General features: G+C 44.8%; 7 protein-coding genes across 7 annotated transcripts, besides 26 other annotated features; all 7 read left to right on the top strand.

Moving 5' to 3' along the window:
• Positions 1-21789: part of a sequence feature (sequence corresponds to BAC RPCI93-10J17) that runs on past both edges of the window.
• Tb927.8.3610 (hypothetical protein, conserved) lies at positions 142-1482 on the top strand (the record flags this gene model as incomplete). The annotated part of the gene is made up of 1 exon (XM_842099.1): positions 142-1482. The coding sequence occupies one exon, from the start codon at positions 142-144 to the stop codon at positions 1480-1482; it is 1341 nt and encodes a 446-aa protein (XP_847192.1).
• Tb927.8.3600 (hypothetical protein, conserved) lies at positions 2409-2675 on the top strand (the record flags this gene model as incomplete). The annotated part of the gene is made up of 1 exon (XM_842098.1): positions 2409-2675. The coding sequence occupies one exon, from the start codon at positions 2409-2411 to the stop codon at positions 2673-2675; it is 267 nt and encodes an 88-aa protein (XP_847191.1).
• On the top strand, positions 3215-5173 carry Tb927.8.3590 (hypothetical protein, conserved; the record flags this gene model as incomplete). The annotated part of the gene is made up of 1 exon (XM_842097.1): positions 3215-5173. The coding sequence occupies one exon, from the start codon at positions 3215-3217 to the stop codon at positions 5171-5173; it is 1959 nt and encodes a 652-aa protein (XP_847190.1).
• On the top strand, positions 6069-7511 carry Tb927.8.3580 (ATP-dependent chaperone, putative; the record flags this gene model as incomplete). Its single annotated transcript, XM_842096.1, has 1 exon — positions 6069-7511. One exon carries the CDS (start codon positions 6069-6071, stop codon positions 7509-7511), a length of 1443 nt encoding a protein of 480 aa, XP_847189.1.
• Positions 8265-8975, top strand: Tb927.8.3570 (hypothetical protein, conserved; the record flags this gene model as incomplete). The annotated part of the gene is made up of 1 exon (XM_842095.1): positions 8265-8975. The coding sequence occupies one exon, from the start codon at positions 8265-8267 to the stop codon at positions 8973-8975; it is 711 nt and encodes a 236-aa protein (XP_847188.1).
• Positions 9278-9303: a microsatellite.
• Positions 9641-9667: a microsatellite.
• Positions 9670-9758: a microsatellite.
• Positions 9807-9831: a microsatellite.
• Positions 10798-10987: a sequence feature (A-rich).
• Positions 11059-11079: a sequence feature (AT_rich).
• Positions 11501-11566: a sequence feature (A-rich).
• Positions 11689-11764: a sequence feature (A-rich).
• Positions 12353-12380: a sequence feature (AT_rich).
• Positions 12435-15221, top strand: Tb927.8.3560 (DNA repair and recombination helicase protein PIF1, putative; the record flags this gene model as incomplete). Its single annotated transcript, XM_842094.1, has 1 exon — positions 12435-15221. One exon carries the CDS (start codon positions 12435-12437, stop codon positions 15219-15221), a length of 2787 nt encoding a protein of 928 aa, XP_847187.1.
• Positions 15978-16117: a sequence feature (A-rich).
• Positions 16365-16396: a microsatellite.
• Positions 16474-16566: a sequence feature (A-rich).
• Positions 16578-16625: a sequence feature (T-rich).
• Positions 17239-17294: a microsatellite.
• Positions 17967-19082, top strand: Tb927.8.3550 (mitogen-activated protein kinase 3, putative; the record flags this gene model as incomplete). Its single annotated transcript, XM_842093.1, has 1 exon — positions 17967-19082. One exon carries the CDS (start codon positions 17967-17969, stop codon positions 19080-19082), a length of 1116 nt encoding a protein of 371 aa, XP_847186.1.
• Positions 19119-19177: a microsatellite.
• Positions 19278-19310: a microsatellite.
• Positions 19403-19456: a sequence feature (GA-rich).
• Positions 19609-19666: a sequence feature (GA-rich).
• Positions 19784-19808: a microsatellite.
• Positions 19846-19874: a microsatellite.
• Positions 20099-20139: a sequence feature (A-rich).
• Positions 20376-20409: a microsatellite.
• Positions 20785-20850: a sequence feature (A-rich).
• Positions 21167-21201: a microsatellite.
• Positions 21413-21435: a sequence feature (AT_rich).

Genomic DNA, 21789 nt, shown 5'->3' with positions numbered 1-21789 from the left:
GTGGCTCGTGTTGTTCTTCAAGTTGTTGATGGATCTTCTTTTCTTTTGGGGCTTCTGTGCATATCACTTTCCTATGATGGTGTTCGTATTTGATTTTCTTTTGGGGGACTGTCAAGTGGATTGTATAATAAGTCGGAGGATATGTCGTGGAGGGCTCTTTCGTCGATTTCTACCGATGTCACTGAGCGCGCGGCTGCGGTGGAGTGGGTGCACCGTGAGAAGGCACTCGACAATATGGCCCGAAACCGATTAGCGGCGCGTTACGGTTCAAATGAATCCACTAATAAAAGAAATGAGAAGGAATGCAACGGAAAAAGGAGCTGCAAGTGCCTAACAAATGGGTGTGGTTGGACCTGCAACTCTTGCGGTAAGGTTAGTTATGACGCCCGTCTTATTTGCGGTTACTGTCTTGCCGTGTCCCCGTCTGTTATGGCGTCTGTTGGTGCCAGTGTTGATAAGAAAAATGTCAGTGGAACCAGTGGAATGCACGTCGTTCCTGTTCATAATTGCAGAGATGACGGCATATCGCATGATTCCTCCATTCGTGTTGTCCGTTTCCCTCAGAATCGTTGCTACAGAATATTTGCCACTGAAGGTCATGCACGCGGAAATGAGTCTGCGAGTGCAGAAGTGGTTGACAGCGCTCCCGATTCTCGTGAGGTGGTAGGGGAGGGAAGCGCCTCCAAGAGGAAATATGCTGTGGAAACCCACGAAAGCGGTGAAAAAAACGTTGGTTCGACGTTCGGTGGGAGGGTCGGAAAGCATTTCTACAAGAAACCGTATACTCACTTCATTGCATTACCCATCGGAAAGGTAAAAGTGTTTGGCGAAAGGGCGGAGGCACTTTTGTGGGAGATGAAACAGTGTTGTGTTGATCCTGCAAACGGTGTAACGGAGGAGATATTTACTAGTGCACCACGCACGCATTTAACCCTCCTCATGTTATCCCTTCCGACATGTGAAGATGTTGCACTGGCTGTAGAATGTATGCAGGTACTGCAAGACCAGATCTATGGGTGGAAGCAACAGCAACACCTACATAAAGGTAAAGCAGGGCCTGATGACAGTGTGGGAATTCCCATTCGCTTAGGTGGACTGCACGTGATGACTAGCCGAGGTCAACATGTGCAGAAGGCAAATGTGTTGTATATGGGATTGGCAGACGAGGAATCCACCGCGACGGTTAGAGCATTGCAGGACATCGTTCACAGCAGTTTTGGGGAACTCATATGTGATGACCCACGTGTGTCGGAGAGTAAGTTACTTCACGTCACGCTGATGAACACGAAGTGGCGTACGGGTGAAGGGAAACAACAAAGCGGCGGAAAAAATTTACCGTTTAATGCATCGGAGGTTCTACGGCGTTTTGCAAATGTTTCGCTATGTGAGAGCCCTGTATTCATTGATAAAGTTGAGTTGTGCGCTCTAGGCTACGATTCAGTGAACGAGTGTTACCCATGCGAGGCCGTGGTTTACCTTTAGCGTGTCTATCTGAAAACAACTGCATTGTCTCGTTTATGATTCGAGTTTATTCCTCCTTGCTTATTATTTTGATATGAGATACCTTTTGTCTTGAGTTCCCGCCTTTGGAAGAAGGGATTATTTGATTTGCCTTTTCATACTCTCGTTCACTAAAACACGTAAGTCGGTAGTTTTTGTTTCACTAGATTAGCTCTTGATCCCAAAGGCAAAAGATATGTACCCATTGGCATGTTCGTTGTGGCCACTGCCTGCGTCGTCACTAACTTTTTTTCGGTTCGTGGTACTATGGTCGGAAGAGTCATAGGATGCGCATCCGCTTACCCTTTCTTTGCTAACGCGGATCGCCTGCTGTTTTTTTTTTCTTTTCCCCCCTCTCATCCCTTAGAAAAATTTGGACACCCAGTTGCTGTGTCCGCTTTTCGTTACCAGCGGCGGCGGAGCAACTCTAATGACCGTTTCGTGCCTTCACTACCTCGATGTGCAGTGGTAGATGGAAGTCAGATAGCGGCCAGAGAATTGTATGGACCATCTAATTGCAACCGTGGTTATCCGTCCCATTAGCACAACGCTGGTATTCTGTGAAGCTGGAGAGTAAGGTGTATTGGTTACTTATGTTTATTACCCACATCTTTTCCAAGCGTAACTTAGTAACTCCGTTGTCTATTTGGGAATATTATTCGTGTGATCCCCTCATCCTTTCATCACTTGTCTTTTTCCTAACATTCCTTCTCACTAATCTAAACTCTCTACATTTACAGCAGGACTGTGTGTATTTGTGATTGGTCGCGAGAGAAAGAAGGGGGGGAAACAACCTTCAAGAGGGTGAAAGCAGCAGGGAACAAATTTATTAGGCCATGCGCGGGAGAGGACGCGGAACGGAACCAAGGGGACGTAAGCCCACTGGATCCAAAAGCAACACCCTCCTGATGGCGATGCGCAGGCATTTGGAGACAACAGATTTTTCCGGCTACACGCGTGTGTTGGCACGCCGACGCTCTGTAATTCCACTACAGTTGGTCAAAAAGATGGGTGAAAGTAAGAGCGATACGACTGGCGGACGTGGCAATGGGCGTCGACTGAGGAAGGCAACGCTGACATGCATGAGGTGTCGGCTGAGTATGTTGGATTGGCCTTACTGTGGAATGACGGGGGAACCACATAGAATGGAGGAGGTGGCACCGATCTGCGGCTAATATTCAAGTTTACATCACTAAAACTGACGCATCGCAGCAAGTGCCGCATAACGGCTAAGGGTCGCTTTTTTTTTTTTTTACACACTCTGAAGATCCCTGTCCCTATGTTTTACATTCATCGTTTGTCGATTGGTTGGATAAGGGATGTGTAAGCATCAATGCAGTAAGATTCTTGAGAAACATGCCGTTGTGTAGACTGGTTGCACTAACGTTTGTTCATAGTTCCTTGCATTATCCTTCTACTTCCCCTTAAATAAATGTATGCACATAAGCAGTGTTAAGCACCCTTAGTCATCCATAGGGGCTGTAGCTCCTGCTTTTCGGCTTTCGTCAGAGCATAGCGAAGGTAAAACAAGGGTCGAGGCAACTTATTTAAGATTGGTTTCAGACTTATCTCTGTTCCTTGCGTTTTTCAAAAAGTGAATTGTTGCTGTTTGTGTGCGCGCTCGTTTGGTTGTTAGTTCAAATTACACTAGGCTGAAGCTCAGCTACCCACCTGCCTGCTCAGCAGAAGGGGCTGCGTCGCCACGTAAACACCGATGAGTTCTGTGGGTGTGAGCGATGCACTTGAGGGAAGCCGCCAGAGCAAGGGGCGTACGGGAAGCATATTTTCAGGCGAGAAGATGTCAACAACCACATTTGGAACGAGGAGTGCAACCTCTCTCTCGATGGATGCGAAGGCTTCCACTGCGCGGATGTCATCGACGGCAGAGCGTGTGGTGGCGTCAAACATTTCTCCCTGTCCAAATGTGGAACGGCTGCGAAACACCGCGGTAGAGGACCGTGTGCTTTGGCATGTGCGCCGACGGGAGAGCCTGCAGCAGACGAAGGAACGAGAGCAGCGGAAGATTATGATGGAGCGTCGTATCTCCATGACCGACTACTATAAAACTTTATTTCGACTTCCTCCACCGAATTCGCGCTTTAATGAACAACAGGGGAAAGCGGTTGCTCTACCAGTGCTACAGGGACCAATGACGAAGGCGAAGGAAAAAATGATACTGGAATCCCTGCCCAAGTTCGCCCATAGACGGGTCGTGCAGGACATTAACGATTACTTCATAGCAGCCTACTACAAGCAAAATCCGGAGGCGCTAGTGCGAAAGCTGGAGGAAGAAGAGCGGCAGTCAAGAGTTGCGGCAGCCACTGCAGCAGCAGCAGCGCGGAATTCCCCAACGAGAACCGGGGCACGATCGCAGTCGCTGGGAACCCCAAGTAGGAAGAACCGCGGTGGCAAGAAAAAGAAAAAGAAGCAAGAGGTGGTGGAAGAAGGAAAACCCGCACCGAACCTCCGGCTTCTGCAGTCAGCACTACTGACCGTGGCGGATTCCAGTGGGATTGTAACACTCGATGCATTTCTCGATATGCTCAGGCAAGCACCGTTCGAAGTAAGGGATGATGAGGCTGCCGAGAATTTTTTCTCAGTTGCCCACCCATCATCTTCCATGAGTGAGTCTGGAGTCAACGCAGTGGGTCGTCTTGAAACGTCACATAACACTGCTGCTGCTAGTAGTGGAGTGCGAAGTCTCTCCCCCCTAAAGGCAGCTCAGCTCCACCACGCGTCATTACACCGCACAATAGAGGGCAGTGGAGCAGGGCAAACCTCTTCATCGAACATGTCAGTTGCCAAAATGAGTCCGGTGCTTGCCGGTAATCGCGGTAACCAGACATTTCCTATTCCGGGTGTTAACATCCCCGCACCGGTGGTGAATGAGACGAGTCAGCGAGAGAAATCTCCAGAAGCCCATGTCCGTGAACTGCTTGCTGGTTTTGATGCCTTAGTCAATGGTGCGGAGTTGAAGGATGTGATTCGGAAACTTTGTTTTAGTGTTTTGGAGACCGACGATTACATCCACAAGTCTGCCCTGACTCAGTTACGGCGGGACGGCCGGGAGTCCTGTGAGGAGCCGGAAAGCGTATTGTCGCCGAGTATCGTGAAGGCACTAAGGGATTCCTTGGATGTGTTACATCAAGAGGAAGAGCAGGCGTACATCCGCTCGCAATTAAAGGGGAGGAAGAATAGGAAGAGTGTTAAAGCAGCATCCTTGTTACCCCACCAGAAAACAGTCATACCGTTGAACATGATGCGCCGCTCACACATAAGTTATGAAGAGTTCTGCCGATTTTTTGACACAATGCCGTTTTTGGTGGCAGCCTTTGCGCACATGTGGCTCCCGGCATTCTTTGCACCAACATGGCCACGACGGAAGCGTGCCGCGTCGTATGGCTTGTATAGCGATGACCAAGACATGGATGACGATTACACTGCGCCAACTTGCCAGGAGGGTAATGAAGATGGGACAACGGAAGAGCATCGGGGAGTGAGGGACGAAGTGGACTGGGAGAAGGTTGCAACACCACCGCTGCGGGACGTCCTTTTGAGTGCCCTTAAGCGGCGGCATATGGCATCGAACATTGTGGCAAACCGACTTGCCTTTATGAACACTACTGTGGAAAGTCCCTCTCGTGCATCAGAAGCCTCTCCTGTCCCGTCATAGCTGGCGAGGGAAATGGAGGACGATGGAGTATTAGTGCGAATCTTCTCGTAGCGTCGGCATCCCTCTCAGCATTGGCAGGTGATGCTGAAGTTCGCTGTGAGCTTCTCTGTAGGTGTATTTTCGGAAGGGCGTCGTCAATGCAATGCAGTAAGCAACTAGGCTATTTTAATTTATTGTATTGAGAAATGAAAGGGAGACCTTTTTCAATGTATATTTCTTTTGCTGTACCGTGTATTCTATTCATCTGCTTTCTACCGTTACACACACTCATAATGTACAGGTATTTTTGTACCAATTCATCGTATAAGATCCGTTGAGGGTTACCCCACATTATTTGTATTCTCGCTGTTCGTGTCACCAATCGCAAAATCACATGGTATATTTTCCACCAGGGTATATGCATGAATAATTTTTAAAAAAAGGAATGAAGGGAGCGCTTCGCAACTCGCCCGAAACGTTTTTGCATCCACACATGGTTTGTGAGTGTGAGACGTCGGGAAGGAAGGAGGGAGGGATATAAAGAGGGGTAACGCGCATGTACCACTGTTACTACCTCTACTTTCATTACCACACGGCACACATAAACGAGACACTGCAGCGACGCCACGTATGTGACAGGGTGGGATATGTGTTTTACCGCAGCTTATTCCCGTACTCAAACCGCGATATTTTCTCGTTTCTGTTGTTTTCTTTGTATTTTGCTTTCGTACATTAAAGGAAGGAGACAATTAGCTCGCCGAGAGGCGGCAACAGCACTTCTCTTTGAAGGGCGCAACGAGTCGAAGCAAACCGGCGTTGCACATCATTTGCTGACCAAATTGAAAGTTCCCTCGGGGCGCGCAGCTTACCTTCCCTCAAATTGTAAGCCTTGCGTTGTATCTGCTGTCGTCTCGCTATGAATCTTGCTGCTCTCGCCGATGGAAGTAACCCCGCCGTGTGCGGTTCTTCCTCCTCCACCGCAGTGAGTGCCGATGTGGCATTAGCTGAACTTGCCGCTCTTGTACCGGAGCGCTGGAGGGGGGAAGGTGGCGTCCTTAGTCGAACATTGGGGAACCTGCTGCAAAATCCGTTTTTTAGTGCGGGCGTCGGGCTTTATTTGCTGACATTCACTGGTGCCGCCACACGTTCAGTGTCCACAATGTTCAAATCCGTCATGCGCCGGCGGTTCGTCATTTCAATGGAGGTGACAAGTCAGGACGAAAGCTACGGGTGGATGGTGCGGTGGCTCTCGAGCAAGCCCGCGTTCCAGGTTCAACAGGTGAACGTCACCACGCGCAACACCACCATATACTCCAACGACGAGTCATCGCATGAGTGTATGTATGCCCCCTGTACCAACATTCGGCACTGGTTCTGGTACAAACACCGACCAATTGTACTGCAACGGCGCCGTGTGGAAACCCAGGCAATGGGCACTGACGTTCTTGAGACAATGGAACTGACTACATTGGGTCTATCCTCGACTTTTATGCGTGAGATTCTCGAGGAGGCGCGGGAGCTCACCTCCATGCGAAACAGCGATCATACGGTCATTTATCAGAACGCTGGTGGTCGTTGGGTGCGGCAAGAGCCACGCCGTCGGCGCCCGCTGAATTCTGTAGTGCTTAATGATGGGATTGGGGACATGCTTTTGGAGGATGCGAAACTGTTTCTTCAGTCAAGCAGGTATTATGAAGATTTAGGCGTTCCGTATCGCCGCGGTTACCTGCTTCACGGTCCTCCTGGTTGCGGCAAGAGCAGCGTGGTGATGGCGCTTGCTGGCGAGTTACGACTTTCCATTTGTCCCTTGAGTCTCTCTGGCCGCGGATTGAGCGACGACACACTCGTCCAGTTGCTTAACACCGCCCCAATCCGCTCTATTGTGCTACTGGAAGACATTGATCGGGCATTTAGCGCCGATAGTCACATTACGATGAGTGGACTGCTCAACGCACTCGATGGTGTCGCCGCTCAGGAAGGTCGAATCGTGTTTATGACAACAAATCACGTGGAGCGACTGGATGAAGCCCTCATCCGGCCCGGTCGCTGTGATTTGAAGGTCGAAATTGGTCTGATATCGCGTGAGCAAGCACGGAAACTATTTTGTAAATTCTTTCCCGAGGCACCGGAGTCTCTCCACGAAGCGTTCGCCTTGCAGCTGCTGCCTGGCAAACTGAGTGTAGCGCAAATTCAGTCCCATCTCTTCCTTCACCGCGACAGAGCCGACGTCGCAGTGCGTGAGCTTCCAAATTTTCTTTCCACGGTCAAGTCGTTTGAACAGCGCGTGCACCGTGCGCGGCAACAGGAGGAGGTTGCTGCACGGCTGAAACGCGCACCGATGTTACACAGCTTGCAATGAGAACTGATTCAGTATTACTGCTGCTGTAGTTGCTGCCGATTTGGAGGGGGAGGGGCTGCTGTGAATATGCTTCGCAGCGCTTCTCGTGGTATCAATTGACATGCAGAGATGAATGTCGTGTCTATCGGTGGGTGGAGCAATGGTTCTGTAACGGTTAACCCTCGGGTTTAGGACTGCCAAAAGGAATAAGGGGTGTGGAAAGAATTAAAACGTTGAAAAAAAAAAAACAGTAGTTTGGTATGAGGAAAAATTGGGGGACGACGCTCGGATATGCTCGCCTTTTGTTGTAATTTGTGTTCCTATGAGAGAATCTCCAGAATGAATAGGTGGGTGCCTCTCGGTGAATAGGTGATAATAGCTTCAACGAAGGGCCGCATCTCTCTGCTGCAGGTAAAGTTGCAGGTTCACATGAAGCGAGTGCAACGGCACCCAGTTTCCATTCCCCCTCTCTGTCGCGCGCTCCTCACACAAATATATCGCCTTAGTCTAAGCTATCGTGTCTCAGCTGTGTTGGGAAAGAAAGGGAAAGAGGGAGTTACAGTGTAAAGTTACTCTGCTGAGGATTGTTGTACAGTGTTCGTTTGCTCATAACAAACATGTTATCTTCTCTTCTCCAAAATGCTTGGCCCTACTTTGAATCATTTTTAAAGGGTGTTCCCACATAAGCCCCAACTTTATTATAACTGGAGGGTGAAATCGCCCCCACCGTTAGTATAGGTGTTTAGTGTGGATATAACATTCCGCAACTTTCTCATGACCACGAATCTTGTCCTTCCAGCTGGTGGTGGTAATGGTAGAACGCTTTTTTCCTCCAACAGGCGGCATCGCTTGCAGTTGCTTAAAATAACAACAGGCATCCAACCCGTCTTCTTGGGGGGTCATTTGCTCTTCCAACCGAATTCATCAGAAATGCCCCATACGGCACGTCACCCGGACAATAGGCACCAGAATCGGCAACCGCAACCGCAACTGCGCTGGCGTAGAAGTTTCAGGGGTGAACTGGCGGTGCAGGAGGTTTTACCGCCTCTCACATCACCGCGTCCTCAGCAGCGTCAACAGCAGAATGATGGTCATCAACAGAGCGACATTCGTTTAGTGCTACCACCACCGTTTACCAGCCCACGTGGAAACACCAATAATTACATACGTCAGGAATACCACGTGGCTCAGCGCGACGCAGAAAATGAGCAGGCGGCTCATACGGCCCCGCCACACGCTGGGCAAACAAATTCTGATCGTTTTCCAAATATATCCACCATGGCTCCAGCCTCATATGTTTCTAACAGGGCTCAGGAAACTAACAACGGACAGTGTTGCATTTGTTTAGAGAGGCAGTCCCTTGTACTGTTTCTACCCTGCCGTCACCTTTGCACATGTGATGGTTGCCTCCGTCAATTACAAAAGAAGGCATGCCCCTACTGTAACCAACCATACAGAAAAACAACTCGTGTGTTTATACCGTAATGCAGTTGTTGTTGGTGTTGTTGTTACTAATATTTTTCCCCCTTTGCGAACCGCTGTTTTGCCTGCTAACAGATTGCTCTGTTCGTGGATTCACCTTCATTATGCTCTCCGGCTACCATCCACCCGCCCCACACTACCACCACTATCACCACAGCAGTACACACTTACTTTTATCATCATGAAAAATAAATATATATGAAAAATGATACGTGAACAACAACTGGTCAAGACAGTAGAAGGGGGAAAAAGAAAGATGTCGAGCGTGTCGGTTAAAATGAGAAAAGAAAACAGTGGTAGGAGACATATATATATATATATATATATATATGGAAGAAAGGTTTCTGACAATATGGTTCGTATTCCGAAATTGCTTCCTACCATGCTTTGTTATCTCCACACGTCCATACATACAAGCGAACATGCTCATAAATCGATTCATGTACAGCAAGAAAGTAAGTAAAAGTGAAAGGAGATAGAAACAATACTGTGTGTAAGGGACTGAAAATAAACAAAAATACCAGTAATGGCAATATATATTACACTGATGGAAGTGCGGAAAGTTTTTGCTTAAATTGTGTACGTTGATGCATTGTGTGTTGTTTGTGTATTGTACGAAGAGGAAAGGTAGGAGAAGCAGATGGGTTTTTTTTAGGGATTCCTGTTGATTTGTTTTTGTTTTTATTTTTATTTTTCGTATATACTTGTATACATATATATACCACACATTTATAGATATCGGTATATATAGGTAAATAAGTAATTATATATATATATATATATATAATTTTGTTATGTTGTATCATGTATCTCATTACTGCTCTGTTTTTGCCCTGTGTGTGTGTGTGTGTGTGTGTGTTTTTCCTTCTCGTCTTCTCGCTGCTTCGTCTCTTTCTCTAAAGGAAAAAAAAAATTACGTTGTACAGTCATGATTAAGTCGGAAGTGGGGACTTAATTCAAACGCCATCAGTCCCCGCCACCCTCCATTTTACTGCAATCCCTGCTGTCCCGCCGTACTTTTTGTTTGTTTGTTTGTTTTTTTCGTATTGTTTTATTTGATAATTTGGGGATGGCAGGGAACATGTGTGAACAGGAAAGGTGGAAATAAGAAATAAGTAATGAAAAAAAAAAAAGAAAGGAAAGGAAACCGAAACTAATATAAATAGCTTTAAAAGCTGTAGCGTAATACCAATCGGATCAGTAAACAGAAAAAAATTGTAGAGATATTCGCTGAAATTGAATTCACGGATTGTGCCATCGGGTTCGAGGAAAAAAAAATGTGGTGTGAAAAAAAAAAGGTAAATAAAAGGGGGAGAGAAAACGGGTGCAACAATACATTTTGTTTTGTTTTGTTTAAAAGAAAAAAAACTTTACTCTTCTTTCCTTCTCACTATCATTTTTGTTATTGCTATCGTAACTTCCGTTTGGCATTATGTGATGGGAGTGTGGACGAATGATGGCGGAGAGATATGAGAAAACAATAGAGAAGAGATATCATATACGCGTTCATGCATCACAAATTTTATATTTGCAGCATTTTTTGCGGTATATTTTATGTTAATTTTATTTATGCATTGGTGTGCATCTGCTTCCTCATGGTGCATTCCCCCTCCGCTTTCTTTCCTCTCCTTTGATGTTATTAACGTGACGAGCAATTACAGTTTGAAGAAGGGGTTTTTTTTTTTAATGGATGGTGAGGGAGGGAAGTTTATGTCAATATGCATGCGGTTTTGGGGCGTATATTTCGTAGCCATCTTGTCTCTGGCGTTTTTTTTGTTTTTTACGCCAAGTTCGGATTGTTGCTATTTTATTGGGGGAGTTTGTTTTTTTGTTTTTTTGCTTCCTTTTGTGTGTGTGTGTGTGTGTTTTGTTGATGTTGTTGTTGTTTTGCACAAGTACCGCTTCTCTCTCCCTTTCCCTCTTTTTCTTTTTTTTTCTTTTTTACTTTTTGTATCTTTATGTACTCATCAGCTTCGTTTCTTGTTTTTGTTTTTGTTTCTTTTTATATCTGTTTTCACCCAACTCTGCATTTTCTTCCTCTCGTCACATTGGGAGTGGTGAAGGATCCGGTTATTTGGTGTATTTGTATATATTTAAAATATTTAATGTTGTGTCTTCTTTTAGTTCTCCTTTTTTTCCCCCCCCCCCTTCTTGTGTGTTTTTGTGTTTGTGTCCTCGTCTTATCATCCACTGCTTCGCCCTCAGCGAAACTTTTAATGAAGGTTTCTCCATTTCTCTTTTTTTTTTTTCTTCCCCGTTTGGGTGTCGCGTGTGCGCTTGTCTACGGCAGCATTAAAACAGATTTTTCTTAGTTGGCTGTCTGTTTCATTTCATGTATGTTTATATTTTTTGTATACATACATATTTATACGCGTCACTGATGGAGAGAGGAGGGGGGGGGGGAAAAAAATAGAAGACACGAAATGAAGCGAAAGAAGTAAAGAAAAGCATCAATGAGGATTTATGATGGGGAAAGCAATATCGAGAAAACAGCGTCAACTCTGGTGGAGTTGTTCCGCCGTAACCCCTTTCTTCTTTTCTTTTTTTTTTTCGTCTGTTTTGTTTTCTCTTTACCTCTCTCTCTCTGCTTCTTTAATTTAACGGCGTTTGATTCCGTTTTGTATGTGGCCTCTGTCTTGCCGCGTACCGGATCCTCTTCCTCTAATTCCCCATTATTCTTTTTCCCCCTTATTCGGCTTCTGCAACCCCAGTCTGGTTTCTTCTTTTTCGTTCCCCTATGTTTCTTGTTTTTTTTTCCCCCTTTTGTATAGCTTTCTTTTTTTTCTTTTCTTCGACGCTCCCATCAGCTTTCGGTCATTCATTTCTTTCTCTCGGCTCCTTTTTTCTTTTTTTTTCGTGTGTGTGTTTCTCTGTGCATGTGCGTTGCAATGATTTCAGTTTGTGACGCCACCGGCTCGTCATTGCATCACCGCATCCATTCCTCCTTTCCTCAATAAAACCAAAAAAGAAAAAAAGAATGGGGAGCGCAGAAAAGAACTGAAGAGAGGACGTGAGCTGGTGGAGAAATGGAACATGGGAATGATTGAAGATAACGGTGGGTGAAGTATAACTACAAATATTATGATTTGATACTTCTGTAATGTTGAACCTTTCTGCACCTGCACGGCTCATCTCTCTCTTGGTATGTGTGCACTTTTCAACGGTAATTTCTCTTTTTCTTTTTCTTTTACTTTTTTGCACTAACCAAAGGAACAACAATAAGCAGTGATAACGCAGTAACACGTCACACAAAGGCAGCCTGATCATAACCGCTACGCGTAGGTAGGGCGCAAAACTGTTGACACTTTTCCCCTTTTTACTCGTTGGTCCTTCCACCGATCTCACGCATTGTTTCCGTTGGTGGGGTTGTCGTTGTTTTCTTTTTTAAAAAAAATAATAATAATTTTAGGCTACTTCTGAATCAACTATTTGAATTTTTGTTGTTTTTAAATAAACACGCAAATGCTCTCCCGTCTAAGCGCCGTATGGCGTCCCTCACGTGTGGCACTGCGGATTCAACGCGTTGACTTCACCACATGCGGCAATCGCCTCAACCGCAGCACTCAACCAAATGAACCGCCGCTGGTGAGTGGCATTGCGGCCCGCTCCCGCACTGCAAAGGCGGAACCGGTGGAGAAACGCGGGCGAGCGGCCATTAAAATCGACTCCCCACCACCGCCACTTGAGCCGCCGCGGATTTCTGAGGAACACATGACGAGGCGACGGAAAGTCGGAGGTGGAAAAACAAAAGCTGCTGCCGTAACCAAATCGAAGCAGCGGCGAAGTGGTCGAACCGTGGGAGCGAGTGCGTTTAACACTGCAAGAAGAGCCAATGGTATAGAAGGAAGTGCTCCGGGAAAAGGAGGTGCTTCTGACGTTGCCATAGATGATGATGACGATGAGAAACTTGTGGATGAGGAAAGTAAGCAACTGATGCAGCTGTTGAAGGAGGAAGCTCTGCGGCGCGAGGAGGAGAAAAAGAAGCGCCTCCGAGCAAAAGCAGCCGCTGAACCTACTGAAGTAACGGATGATAAAGAATATCTCTCGAAGTTAGGGGTTGCTGAACGCACACAACCGGTGGGTACTGAGGCGAAGATATCGGCTCAGGGAAAAGCAGAGGGGGCTAGCGAGGGACAAACCCACTTCAGTGATGCTGACGCTGATAGCCAACTTCCCATTTTAACATCACTCAGTCCAGAGCAACAGCGCGCACTAAGGCTTGCATTAAAGGGGCGCAACTTATTCATAACGGGTGGGGCAGGCTCTGGAAAGTCACTTCTCATCCGCGAGATCGTTTACCAACTTCGGCACAACAAACGCCGCTGCGTATATGTGACGGCAACTACTGGAGTAGCCGCTCTCAATGTTCGCGGCTCAACTGTGAATAGTTTTGCCGGCGTGAAGTTTGGAGATGGGGATGCGCGTCAGTTATTAAAGTGGGTTCGCCGCAGTAGGCGTGCGGCTGGTCGATGGCGTTACTGCCAAACACTCATCATCGACGAGATTTCAATGATGGATCCCCTGCTACTTGATAAGTTAGATGTGATTGCACGCGCTATACGCCGTCGTAATGAACCATTCGGTGGTATTCAGGTAATTCTATGTGGGGACTTCCTGCAGTTACCGCCTATTCCACCGCGCAATAAGCCACAACAAAAGACGGAGGAAAATGCCGAAGCGCAAGAAGGTGGTGATCCAACTGATGGGACACCGGCGCCGTCCAAACTACAGTACTGCTTTGAGACGAGTACATGGACCTCGTTGAATCTAATAACCGTCATTCTTCATAAGAAATTCAGGCAGCACGATGATTTGGCGTTTCAGCAGGTCCTTGACGAGCTTCGAGTCGGATCACTGTCACCTGAGTCATACGAACTATTGTTATCTCGTACTGTTGCTTCGAAATCCAGCGCGAAGTCACGCAAAAAGAAGGATGAGGATGCCGGAAATGATGGTGTGCTACCACTTACCGACGCAGAGACAACGCCAGCAGCGGCAGAGAAAGATCGGCACGTGCGACTCTGCGCAACAAACAAGGAGGTGGAAATGCGTAATGCAAAGTATTTTGCCGCGCTCGAACCCAAGGGCCTTCCAATTTATCCATCACCAAACGACGGTTCCTCACAACAGACTGGCAGCAGTAATGGTGCTAATTCTGTGACGGAGGAAGACACAATGCGTCCCCTTCAAGTGTACCGAGCTTATGATGCCTACAGCACTCATGAAACTGAACCTGAAACGACTGAAGAGACAACTACAGGTACACAACCATCGCAACCTTGGGTACGGTTTGAGGACAGCACACTTCCAACAGATCTTGCACTAAAGGTTGGTACGCGAGTGATGGTACTTCAGAACATTTCGCTTCGACTTGGTCTAGTCAATGGGTCCGTTGGTGAGGTGGTCGGTTTTCTCCATCCGCTTGAGCTTGTTGAACTTGTTCTTCGGGCTCCGCGTGAACGCCATTTCCCCTCGGCCCGTGGACAAGAATTGTTGGAGCGCGCAGGGTTGCCTACATTACAAGATGCGTTCCGCTGTGTCGACACCGCCCTTGGTCAGTCTCTTTTCTATTACCTGCGTGAGCGTGGTATTCGCCGCCCTGAAGACGCAAGTTATGGCTGCGTATATGGAAACACACATTGCCGAGACATCTTGCGTCTTGTTGGTCTTGGCAAAACTGAGTCTGCGAATGCCGTGCATCCCCTAGAGATGTATTTGGGAGGCATTGCACCGCAACACGTTCGTCTCACGCGCTTACCTATTGTTAGGTTGGACCTACGGGAGGGAAACCACACATCCTCCGACAGTGGTGCGGTTGAAGATGGCGGGTTCGCAAATGGTAGTAAACGTCTCCCAAAGCATGTCTACGCCTTCATATCACCCAGTTCGCATCAGTGGTACATGGGGGATCAACCCGTTGCCACGCGTACACAACTTCCCCTGCGCCAAGCATGGGCAATGACGGTTCACAAGGCGCAAGGTTTGACAATTTCGCACGTGGAAGTGGCAATCCATCGCTTCTTTTCTCCTGGTCAGGCGTATGTGGCTCTTAGTCGTAGCACACGGCTGGATAATATCCGATTGTTGGACTTCAACAATGCCTCCGTCCATGCGTGTCCAAGAGCGAAGGAGTTTTACACGGTTCTAGAAGAGGAGGAACTGGATAATGAGATTGAGGATGATGGAACAGAGGGTGATGAAGAGGCACTAGAGGGTGATGGGGAGTATGAAGGGGAAGTGGAAGAATAACCGAGAGCGATGAGCGAAAAAGACGATATGACTCATTCCTTTAGAGAGTTCTATTTTATCTGCACGAAACGCAAATAGAGGTACTTTAAAGTCCGTTTAGAATCTCCCGTTATCAGTGACTGCTGGCTCTTGCCGCCTCTCCCTCTTGGTTTATCCCTCCCACTCACGCTCATATTTACTAGCATAGAGATACATATACATACGTATATGTAGTGACACATTTTTTTAAAAAAAAAACATCTTATGCTTATGGATGGGTTTGGCTGTACTCACCCACGGCGCGTATTTCCTTCTTGGTTTATTTTTTTTTCTTCTGCAGGCTTGCCTCCATCTCTTACCTGTTCATGTTGAAGGTTGTTCACTATAGTTCTTCTCCCTTTGCCCGTGCTGGTGCTGCTGCGGGTACTTTTTGATAACTGTTTGACAGTTTATTATTTAGCGTGAAGGAGAGAAAGGGGAATGGAGGAGGAAGTGCATTCATAGATGGAGAGAGAGAGAGTTAAAAGGGGGAAAAAAAAAAAGAAGGCGCGCAAGCCTAAAGGCCAGGAAAGAAGGGGAAATTTTGAAAAAATGTGGGGAATGGAAAGGGAAAGGGAAAAGGAAAGGAAATATAATCCCAATGGTGAGAAGATGTTGGAGTTATGCAAAGGAGCATTAAATAGATATGGATGCATTCATAAATGTGCCACGGTGCTTATGGGAAAGGATAGGGGAATGAAAAGGAGGGGCAAATGTTGTGGGAATATCACTGTGTGATTTTCCTTTTCTTCCGTCCTTTTCTTTTCATTTACTTATTTATTCTTTTTTTTTTTTTGTTGCTTGTGTTTGTGTGTTTATTTGACCCTTCGCCGCTCCATCTCCTTTTTTTTTGTTTTCTGCCTTGTTTTGTCTGTTTTCATCCCAAAGCGTAACGATTCCACCATTTTCTCCCTCACCAACCATTGGCCACGAAGTAACTTAATTTCTTCATTTGTGCTTCCCTTATGTTGAATTTTGTGTCACCACCTCCTTTCTCTTTCTCTCTCTCCGTGTGTGTGTGTGTGAATATATATGTATTTATGCTTCCTTCTGTTCCTCTTGCGAATTGAAACTTTGATATCCGGTTATCATCTATTTCCTCTCTTCTCTTACCTCCTTTTCTTTTTATTGTTGCTGTTGTTGTTGTTTTTATTGTTTTATGTATAGCGTAAAGGAAAGGAGAATAAAAAGAAAGAAGGAAATACAAAAAGCAAAAGTCTTTTAGTTTTACCCCTTTTTCTTTTTCTCTATTCTTCTTAATTTTTTTCTTTTTCTTTTCTTTCGTTCCCTTCACACGTATCCCTCATTTCTCTTTTTTTTCTTTTTTACCCCTACTTTAAAACAAAAATAGCAATATAAAACAAAACAAAAAAAAGAAAAAGAAAAGAGTTTTAAAGAAGCCAACGCAACCCTCTCCGTCCTCCATCACGGCGGCCTTACAAACTAAGTGACGGGGAAAGGGTTTTTTTTTAATTTTTAACGGGTACTGCCCTAAAATTAACGGGTTGATTGATTGGTTTGCTGCAAATTAGACAGCTGAAACGGAGTGACGTTTGGCTGGCGACTGCAACCCGGTGAGTCGGTGACCAAAAGGACTGAAGAAAATAAAATAAAGTGATACCACCGTATAAATCATTAGAGAAGGAAAGGGGGTGGGGAAAATAAAATAACAAAGAAATATTTATATTTACACGAGGAAAAAGGAGTGGGCAGGGGAAAGTGAAGAAGAAAAAGTAAAAAAGTAAAAGTAAAAGAAAAAGGAAGACGTCACTTAAGTAAGCGGCTACCGGAGCAGTTCAACAAAGCCGGAAAATAATAACACGGAAGGGGTAGCGGTAGGGGCTACAGGCGAAAAAATAGAAGAAAGGGGGGAAAAGGAAAGTGAAGAGGAGGCCTTTAAGAGGGAGGGGGGAAAAAAAAGGGAAAAGAGTAAGAAATTGGGAGTGTAAAAAGGACTTCACCATAGGGCCTTCAACAACTTAAGAAACAGAAACAGGCGTACACATATATATATTTATATTTATATTTATATTTATTTATTTGTATATATTTATACAAAGTCATTGGTGCCGGTAGCAGCGCACACCATAAAGATTTAGATAGTGAGCGTGTACGTACCGACACATTACAAAAAATTTTGAGAGGAAAGAGAAACAAAAAGAGGGAGAGTATTATCGCCAACCTTGAGGAGAAAGCAAAACAGAGAAGAAAGGAAGGAAGTGCTTCGAAGGCACGAAAAACTCGCATCTTCATACAGTTAGATTGCGTTCCTCATACATCCTGAGGGCCAACAACCCAAGCAAAAAGGGAGTGAACAAAAAAATAATAACATCACCGTCGTCATCATCATCAACCGCGACAATAATAATAACTGATAATAAAGGCACATAGAAGAAGGTAACCGCCGTGCCATTATCATCATTACCATTATTATTATTTATTTTGCTGTCGGTTTGCTTCTATACACTGTGGTGCCTTATTTCTGCTTGGGGAAGCGTTACACTTCGAGCCAAGGAGGAGGAGGAAACGGAGACGGAGGGAAGAAAAAAATAAAGGACAATTATTAATTTTCCCATTTTTCAAAAAGAGGAGAAGCTAAAGGGTAAGAAAAAAAGGTATTTTTTGAAACAGAAGAAGAAAGAAGAGTCGGATAGAGTGAAGGAAAGAATAGAAGAAAAGGTTGAACTAGGTTGTGGGAAGAGGAGGGGAACATCACCGTGATAAGCAATGCACAAAAGTAATCAAGAGTTGTGCGAGCCTACAATTGTAGGGGGCTTTAAGGTGTACAATGTTGGTGGATCCGAGTTTGAGGTTCCACGGAAGTACACACTTTTGAAAATACTTGGTATGGGAGCTTATGGTATTGCGTGCAGTTGCTTGAATGAAGAAACACAGGAGAAGGTATCGATAAAAAAGTGCCGAGAGGTATTCCGTGACTTGGATGATGGCAGGCGCGTTCTGCGTGAGGTTGCGATGATGCGCTTCTTCAGGCACGAGAATTTGTTACATGTCATGGATATATTGCCGCCCATGAAGGGCTACAATGAATTCCGTGATGTTTACATAGTAACGCCCCTGAAGGATGTTGATATGAATGTTGTGCTTCGCTCGCGTCAGGTGCTAGAGGAAACTCACGTCCGGTACTTCATTTATCAAATACTTCGGGGTTTAAAATATTTACATAGTGCCGGTGTGGCACACCGTGACTTGAAACCAGCCAACCTAGTCACTGACATCTCGTGCGAGCTGAAGATTATTGACTTCGGTCTTTCCCGTAGCGTCACTATCCCACATCATGATTTGACTGACTACGTCATTACACGCTGGTACCGACCGCCGGAACTGCTTCTAGAAAACAGTTACTACGACACCGCGGTAGACATTTGGTCAGTCGGTTGCATTATGGCAGAAATGTACAATCGCAAGCCAGTCCTTCCGGGCCGAAACACGATTGATCAGCTGCGGCTCATTTGCACACATATTGGGAAGCCTCCAAGGGATATGGTAGAGAGTGCAGAGGCGTTGGAGAAGTTAAATCAACTTCCTGATGGCGAATTGGACATGGGCAAACTTGTGCCCGGGTTGACAAGTGCAGATGGAATTGATTTTCTCAGCCAAATGTGGGAGCTTGACCCGCGGAAAAGGCCATCAGCGGCTGAATTACTTCGCCATCCATTCATGGCACCGTTGCATGATGAAGTGGACGAGCCGGTGTGTCCGACATCCTTCGCGTGGCCATATGAAATGCAGGAAATGAGTCTTGACTCCCTCCGTAGGGCATTCTGGGATGAAATATGCAGCTTTAATCCACATCTTGCAAGCCAAATACCGAAAGGCGCGTAGCCTCGTGAAGAATCCTACTTGTCCATATCTACTTTGGTTATTGTTGTTGTTTTCATCTGCTTTGTGTTGTCGTCGTTGTTGTTGTTGCTTTTCTTTTCCGGACTTTTTTTCTTTTCCTTTTCCTGCAGCTGCGGATGCTGTTGTTATTACAATTACAATAATTTGATTATTATTGGTTAGTTCTCTTTTTTCCTTTATATATACACACACATATATATATATATATATGAACAACCGCCTCTTGGTTACCCGTTTGCTTGGATGCCACTTGGTTGTTCATCTTCTAACCCTCATCTGTTTGGCATTTCGTATTGTTGTAATTTTTTTTTTCTTTCTCCCTTTTTTTTTTTCGTTCTTCGTTACTTTGCTTACTTGCGACGTGGTTGAACTGTGACGGTATCTGTACTTTTGTATTTGAATTTGTGTTGCGTGAGTGAGTGAAGAAAAGATGACGAAATGAAACATTTACACCAGAAAGTCGAACAGACGGAGAGACAAGGCGAAAGTTTAAAAATCCGTCTATATGTTTTTTTTTCTTTTTTCTTTCCCGCCCCCCCCCCCCCTCTCTCTCTCTCTCTCTCCCTTCTTTTTGTTTGCTTTTGGAGAAAAGGCGAACAAGCACACAAATGCGGAAGCAGGAAGAAAAATACATGTACACACGCACGTGCAAAGTAATTGAAGAAGAATGAAGAAGACGAAGGGAATGAGTGAATGAATGGATGAATGGAAGTGAGTTAAGGAAAGAAGGAAATTGAGGCGAAAGTTATTATTACTATTATTATTACTATTGTTTGTTGCCGTAGTTTCGTTTCGTTTTTTCTTTTTTTTTTTGTTTGACACTAATTGTTTTTTTTTTCACTATTGGTGTTGCCGTTTTTACTGTTATTGTTTGTTTTGCCGTCTAATTTGACACGCCATATTCCATCACGTTTTTGTTCTGTTGTCGTTGATGTTGTCCTTTTTTTTTTTAATCAGCGTCAGTTCTCATCCCGTGTCCCTTCTATAGCTTGTAACAGTTTGTTTCTTTTTTCTTTTTTTTTTGTTGTCGTCTTTGTTTCAATCGAATTGGTGAACCGAAGCCTCCACTTTATTTTGTGTCTTTTTTTTTTGTACTTAGAAGAAACGTCCAATAACCTTGCGTCGTACATTTGGTATTTTTATACCATTATATTATTGTTATTTAAAGAAAAAAAGGAGTAAAAGTGAGTGTTTAAGGGAAAGAAATGACAGAGAAGGAAATGATTGTGAGGAAGGGAAGGGAATGGAAAAAATGGGGAAAGTTTAATGCATGCGTATATATTTATATATATATATGTATAAATATATACGTAACTTAGATTTAAAATAGAATACAAAAAAATTTAAAAAGAAAAGCACATGAGATAGAGAAGGCTTCTTGTTTGTTATACCTTTACCCTTTTTTTTTCTTTCTCTTGTAGTTTCCCCACCACCCTTTTCTAGCATCGAACTAGTTTCCTGTCATCACACCAATTCTTCAGGTGCATGCGTATGTGAAAAGGGAGAAAAAGAAGGAAAGAGAAGGGGGATTTCTATTTACCTTAGCCATCGGCTGTTATTGTTATCATTAATGCTGTGATTGTTTCCCTCTTTCTCTCTACTTTTTTCTCCCGCTTCATTCATCAAGTTGCATGTATTTATATATATAAGTATATTTATACGTGCAAAAGGTGTTCCTACCGAAGTTTATGTGTTTTTTTTGTGTTTGTGTGTGTTGTTGTTGTTGCGTTTCTGTTGTTGTTTTTGCTCTAACTGGTTTGTTCTACTTCTTTCGTCCTTGCGGATGCACACGCTTGGCAACAGCCGTTTTTTTCTGGCTCATGCATTTTCTTTTTTATGTCTATTTATCCTTGCCCTCTCCCTCCTAACTGATGCCCTTACGATTTTGAATCGCATTTGTCTCTGTTTACTACCCATCTTTATTATATGTGTGTGCGTCTGCTCGTGCATTGTGTGCCCATTTTTTATTTACTTAATTTCACGCACTGCATTCTTCCTTTTTTGTTTTGTTTTGCTTTCATTCTCTCTGATGTTATTTCTGTCATTTTTAATTGTACTTCCTCTTGTCTCTCTCTCTCTCTTTCCCTCTTTCTCTTTCTCTGGTTTCTTCTTTCTATAATTCCTTCGCATACAAATACATTCGCACGACATCACCCTGCCTTACAAAGATTGAAACATATCAATCACTAGGTTCTTCACCTTGCAAAACTAATTTAGGACACATAGAAAGTAAGCAAAAAGGGGGGAGGAGGTAGGCAAGGAAGAAAACAAAATTTTCTCTTCATTTTTTTCCTTTTTTTCTTACTTTGGTCTTTAATTATTATTATTATTATTTGAAAATCAACCATAGGCTTTGTCGTTTTAAGGGAAGCTGTACATTCCCTTCACGACATTTTGATCACGTGAGTAAATACCGTCTCGCATTAACGAATATTGGCGTTCTCGTCACCATCCCATAGAAAAAAAAATCCACAAAAAACGCACAAAACTCTTCTGTTGTGTCTGTTTGGGTGTGTGTTACGGCGACGTTCCTATTTGGTTTGTCCCATTGTGTTAGGCACATATAAACACATAAAAATACACACACCCACACATCCGACAAAAACGTAACGAAAGCAGGATCGAAGTAAAATTAAGCCAACAGCAACGCAGGAAAGAAGGATCACATTATCGGCGCTACATATTCCTA

This window comes from Trypanosoma brucei, chromosome 8 (assembly GCF_000002445.2).
Source record: "Trypanosoma brucei brucei TREU927 chromosome 8, complete sequence".
NCBI lineage: Eukaryota > Euglenozoa > Kinetoplastea > Trypanosomatida > Trypanosomatidae > Trypanosoma > Trypanosoma brucei.
Note: the sequence above shows the minus strand (reverse complement) of the source record. Positions and strands in the feature narration are given on the sequence as shown.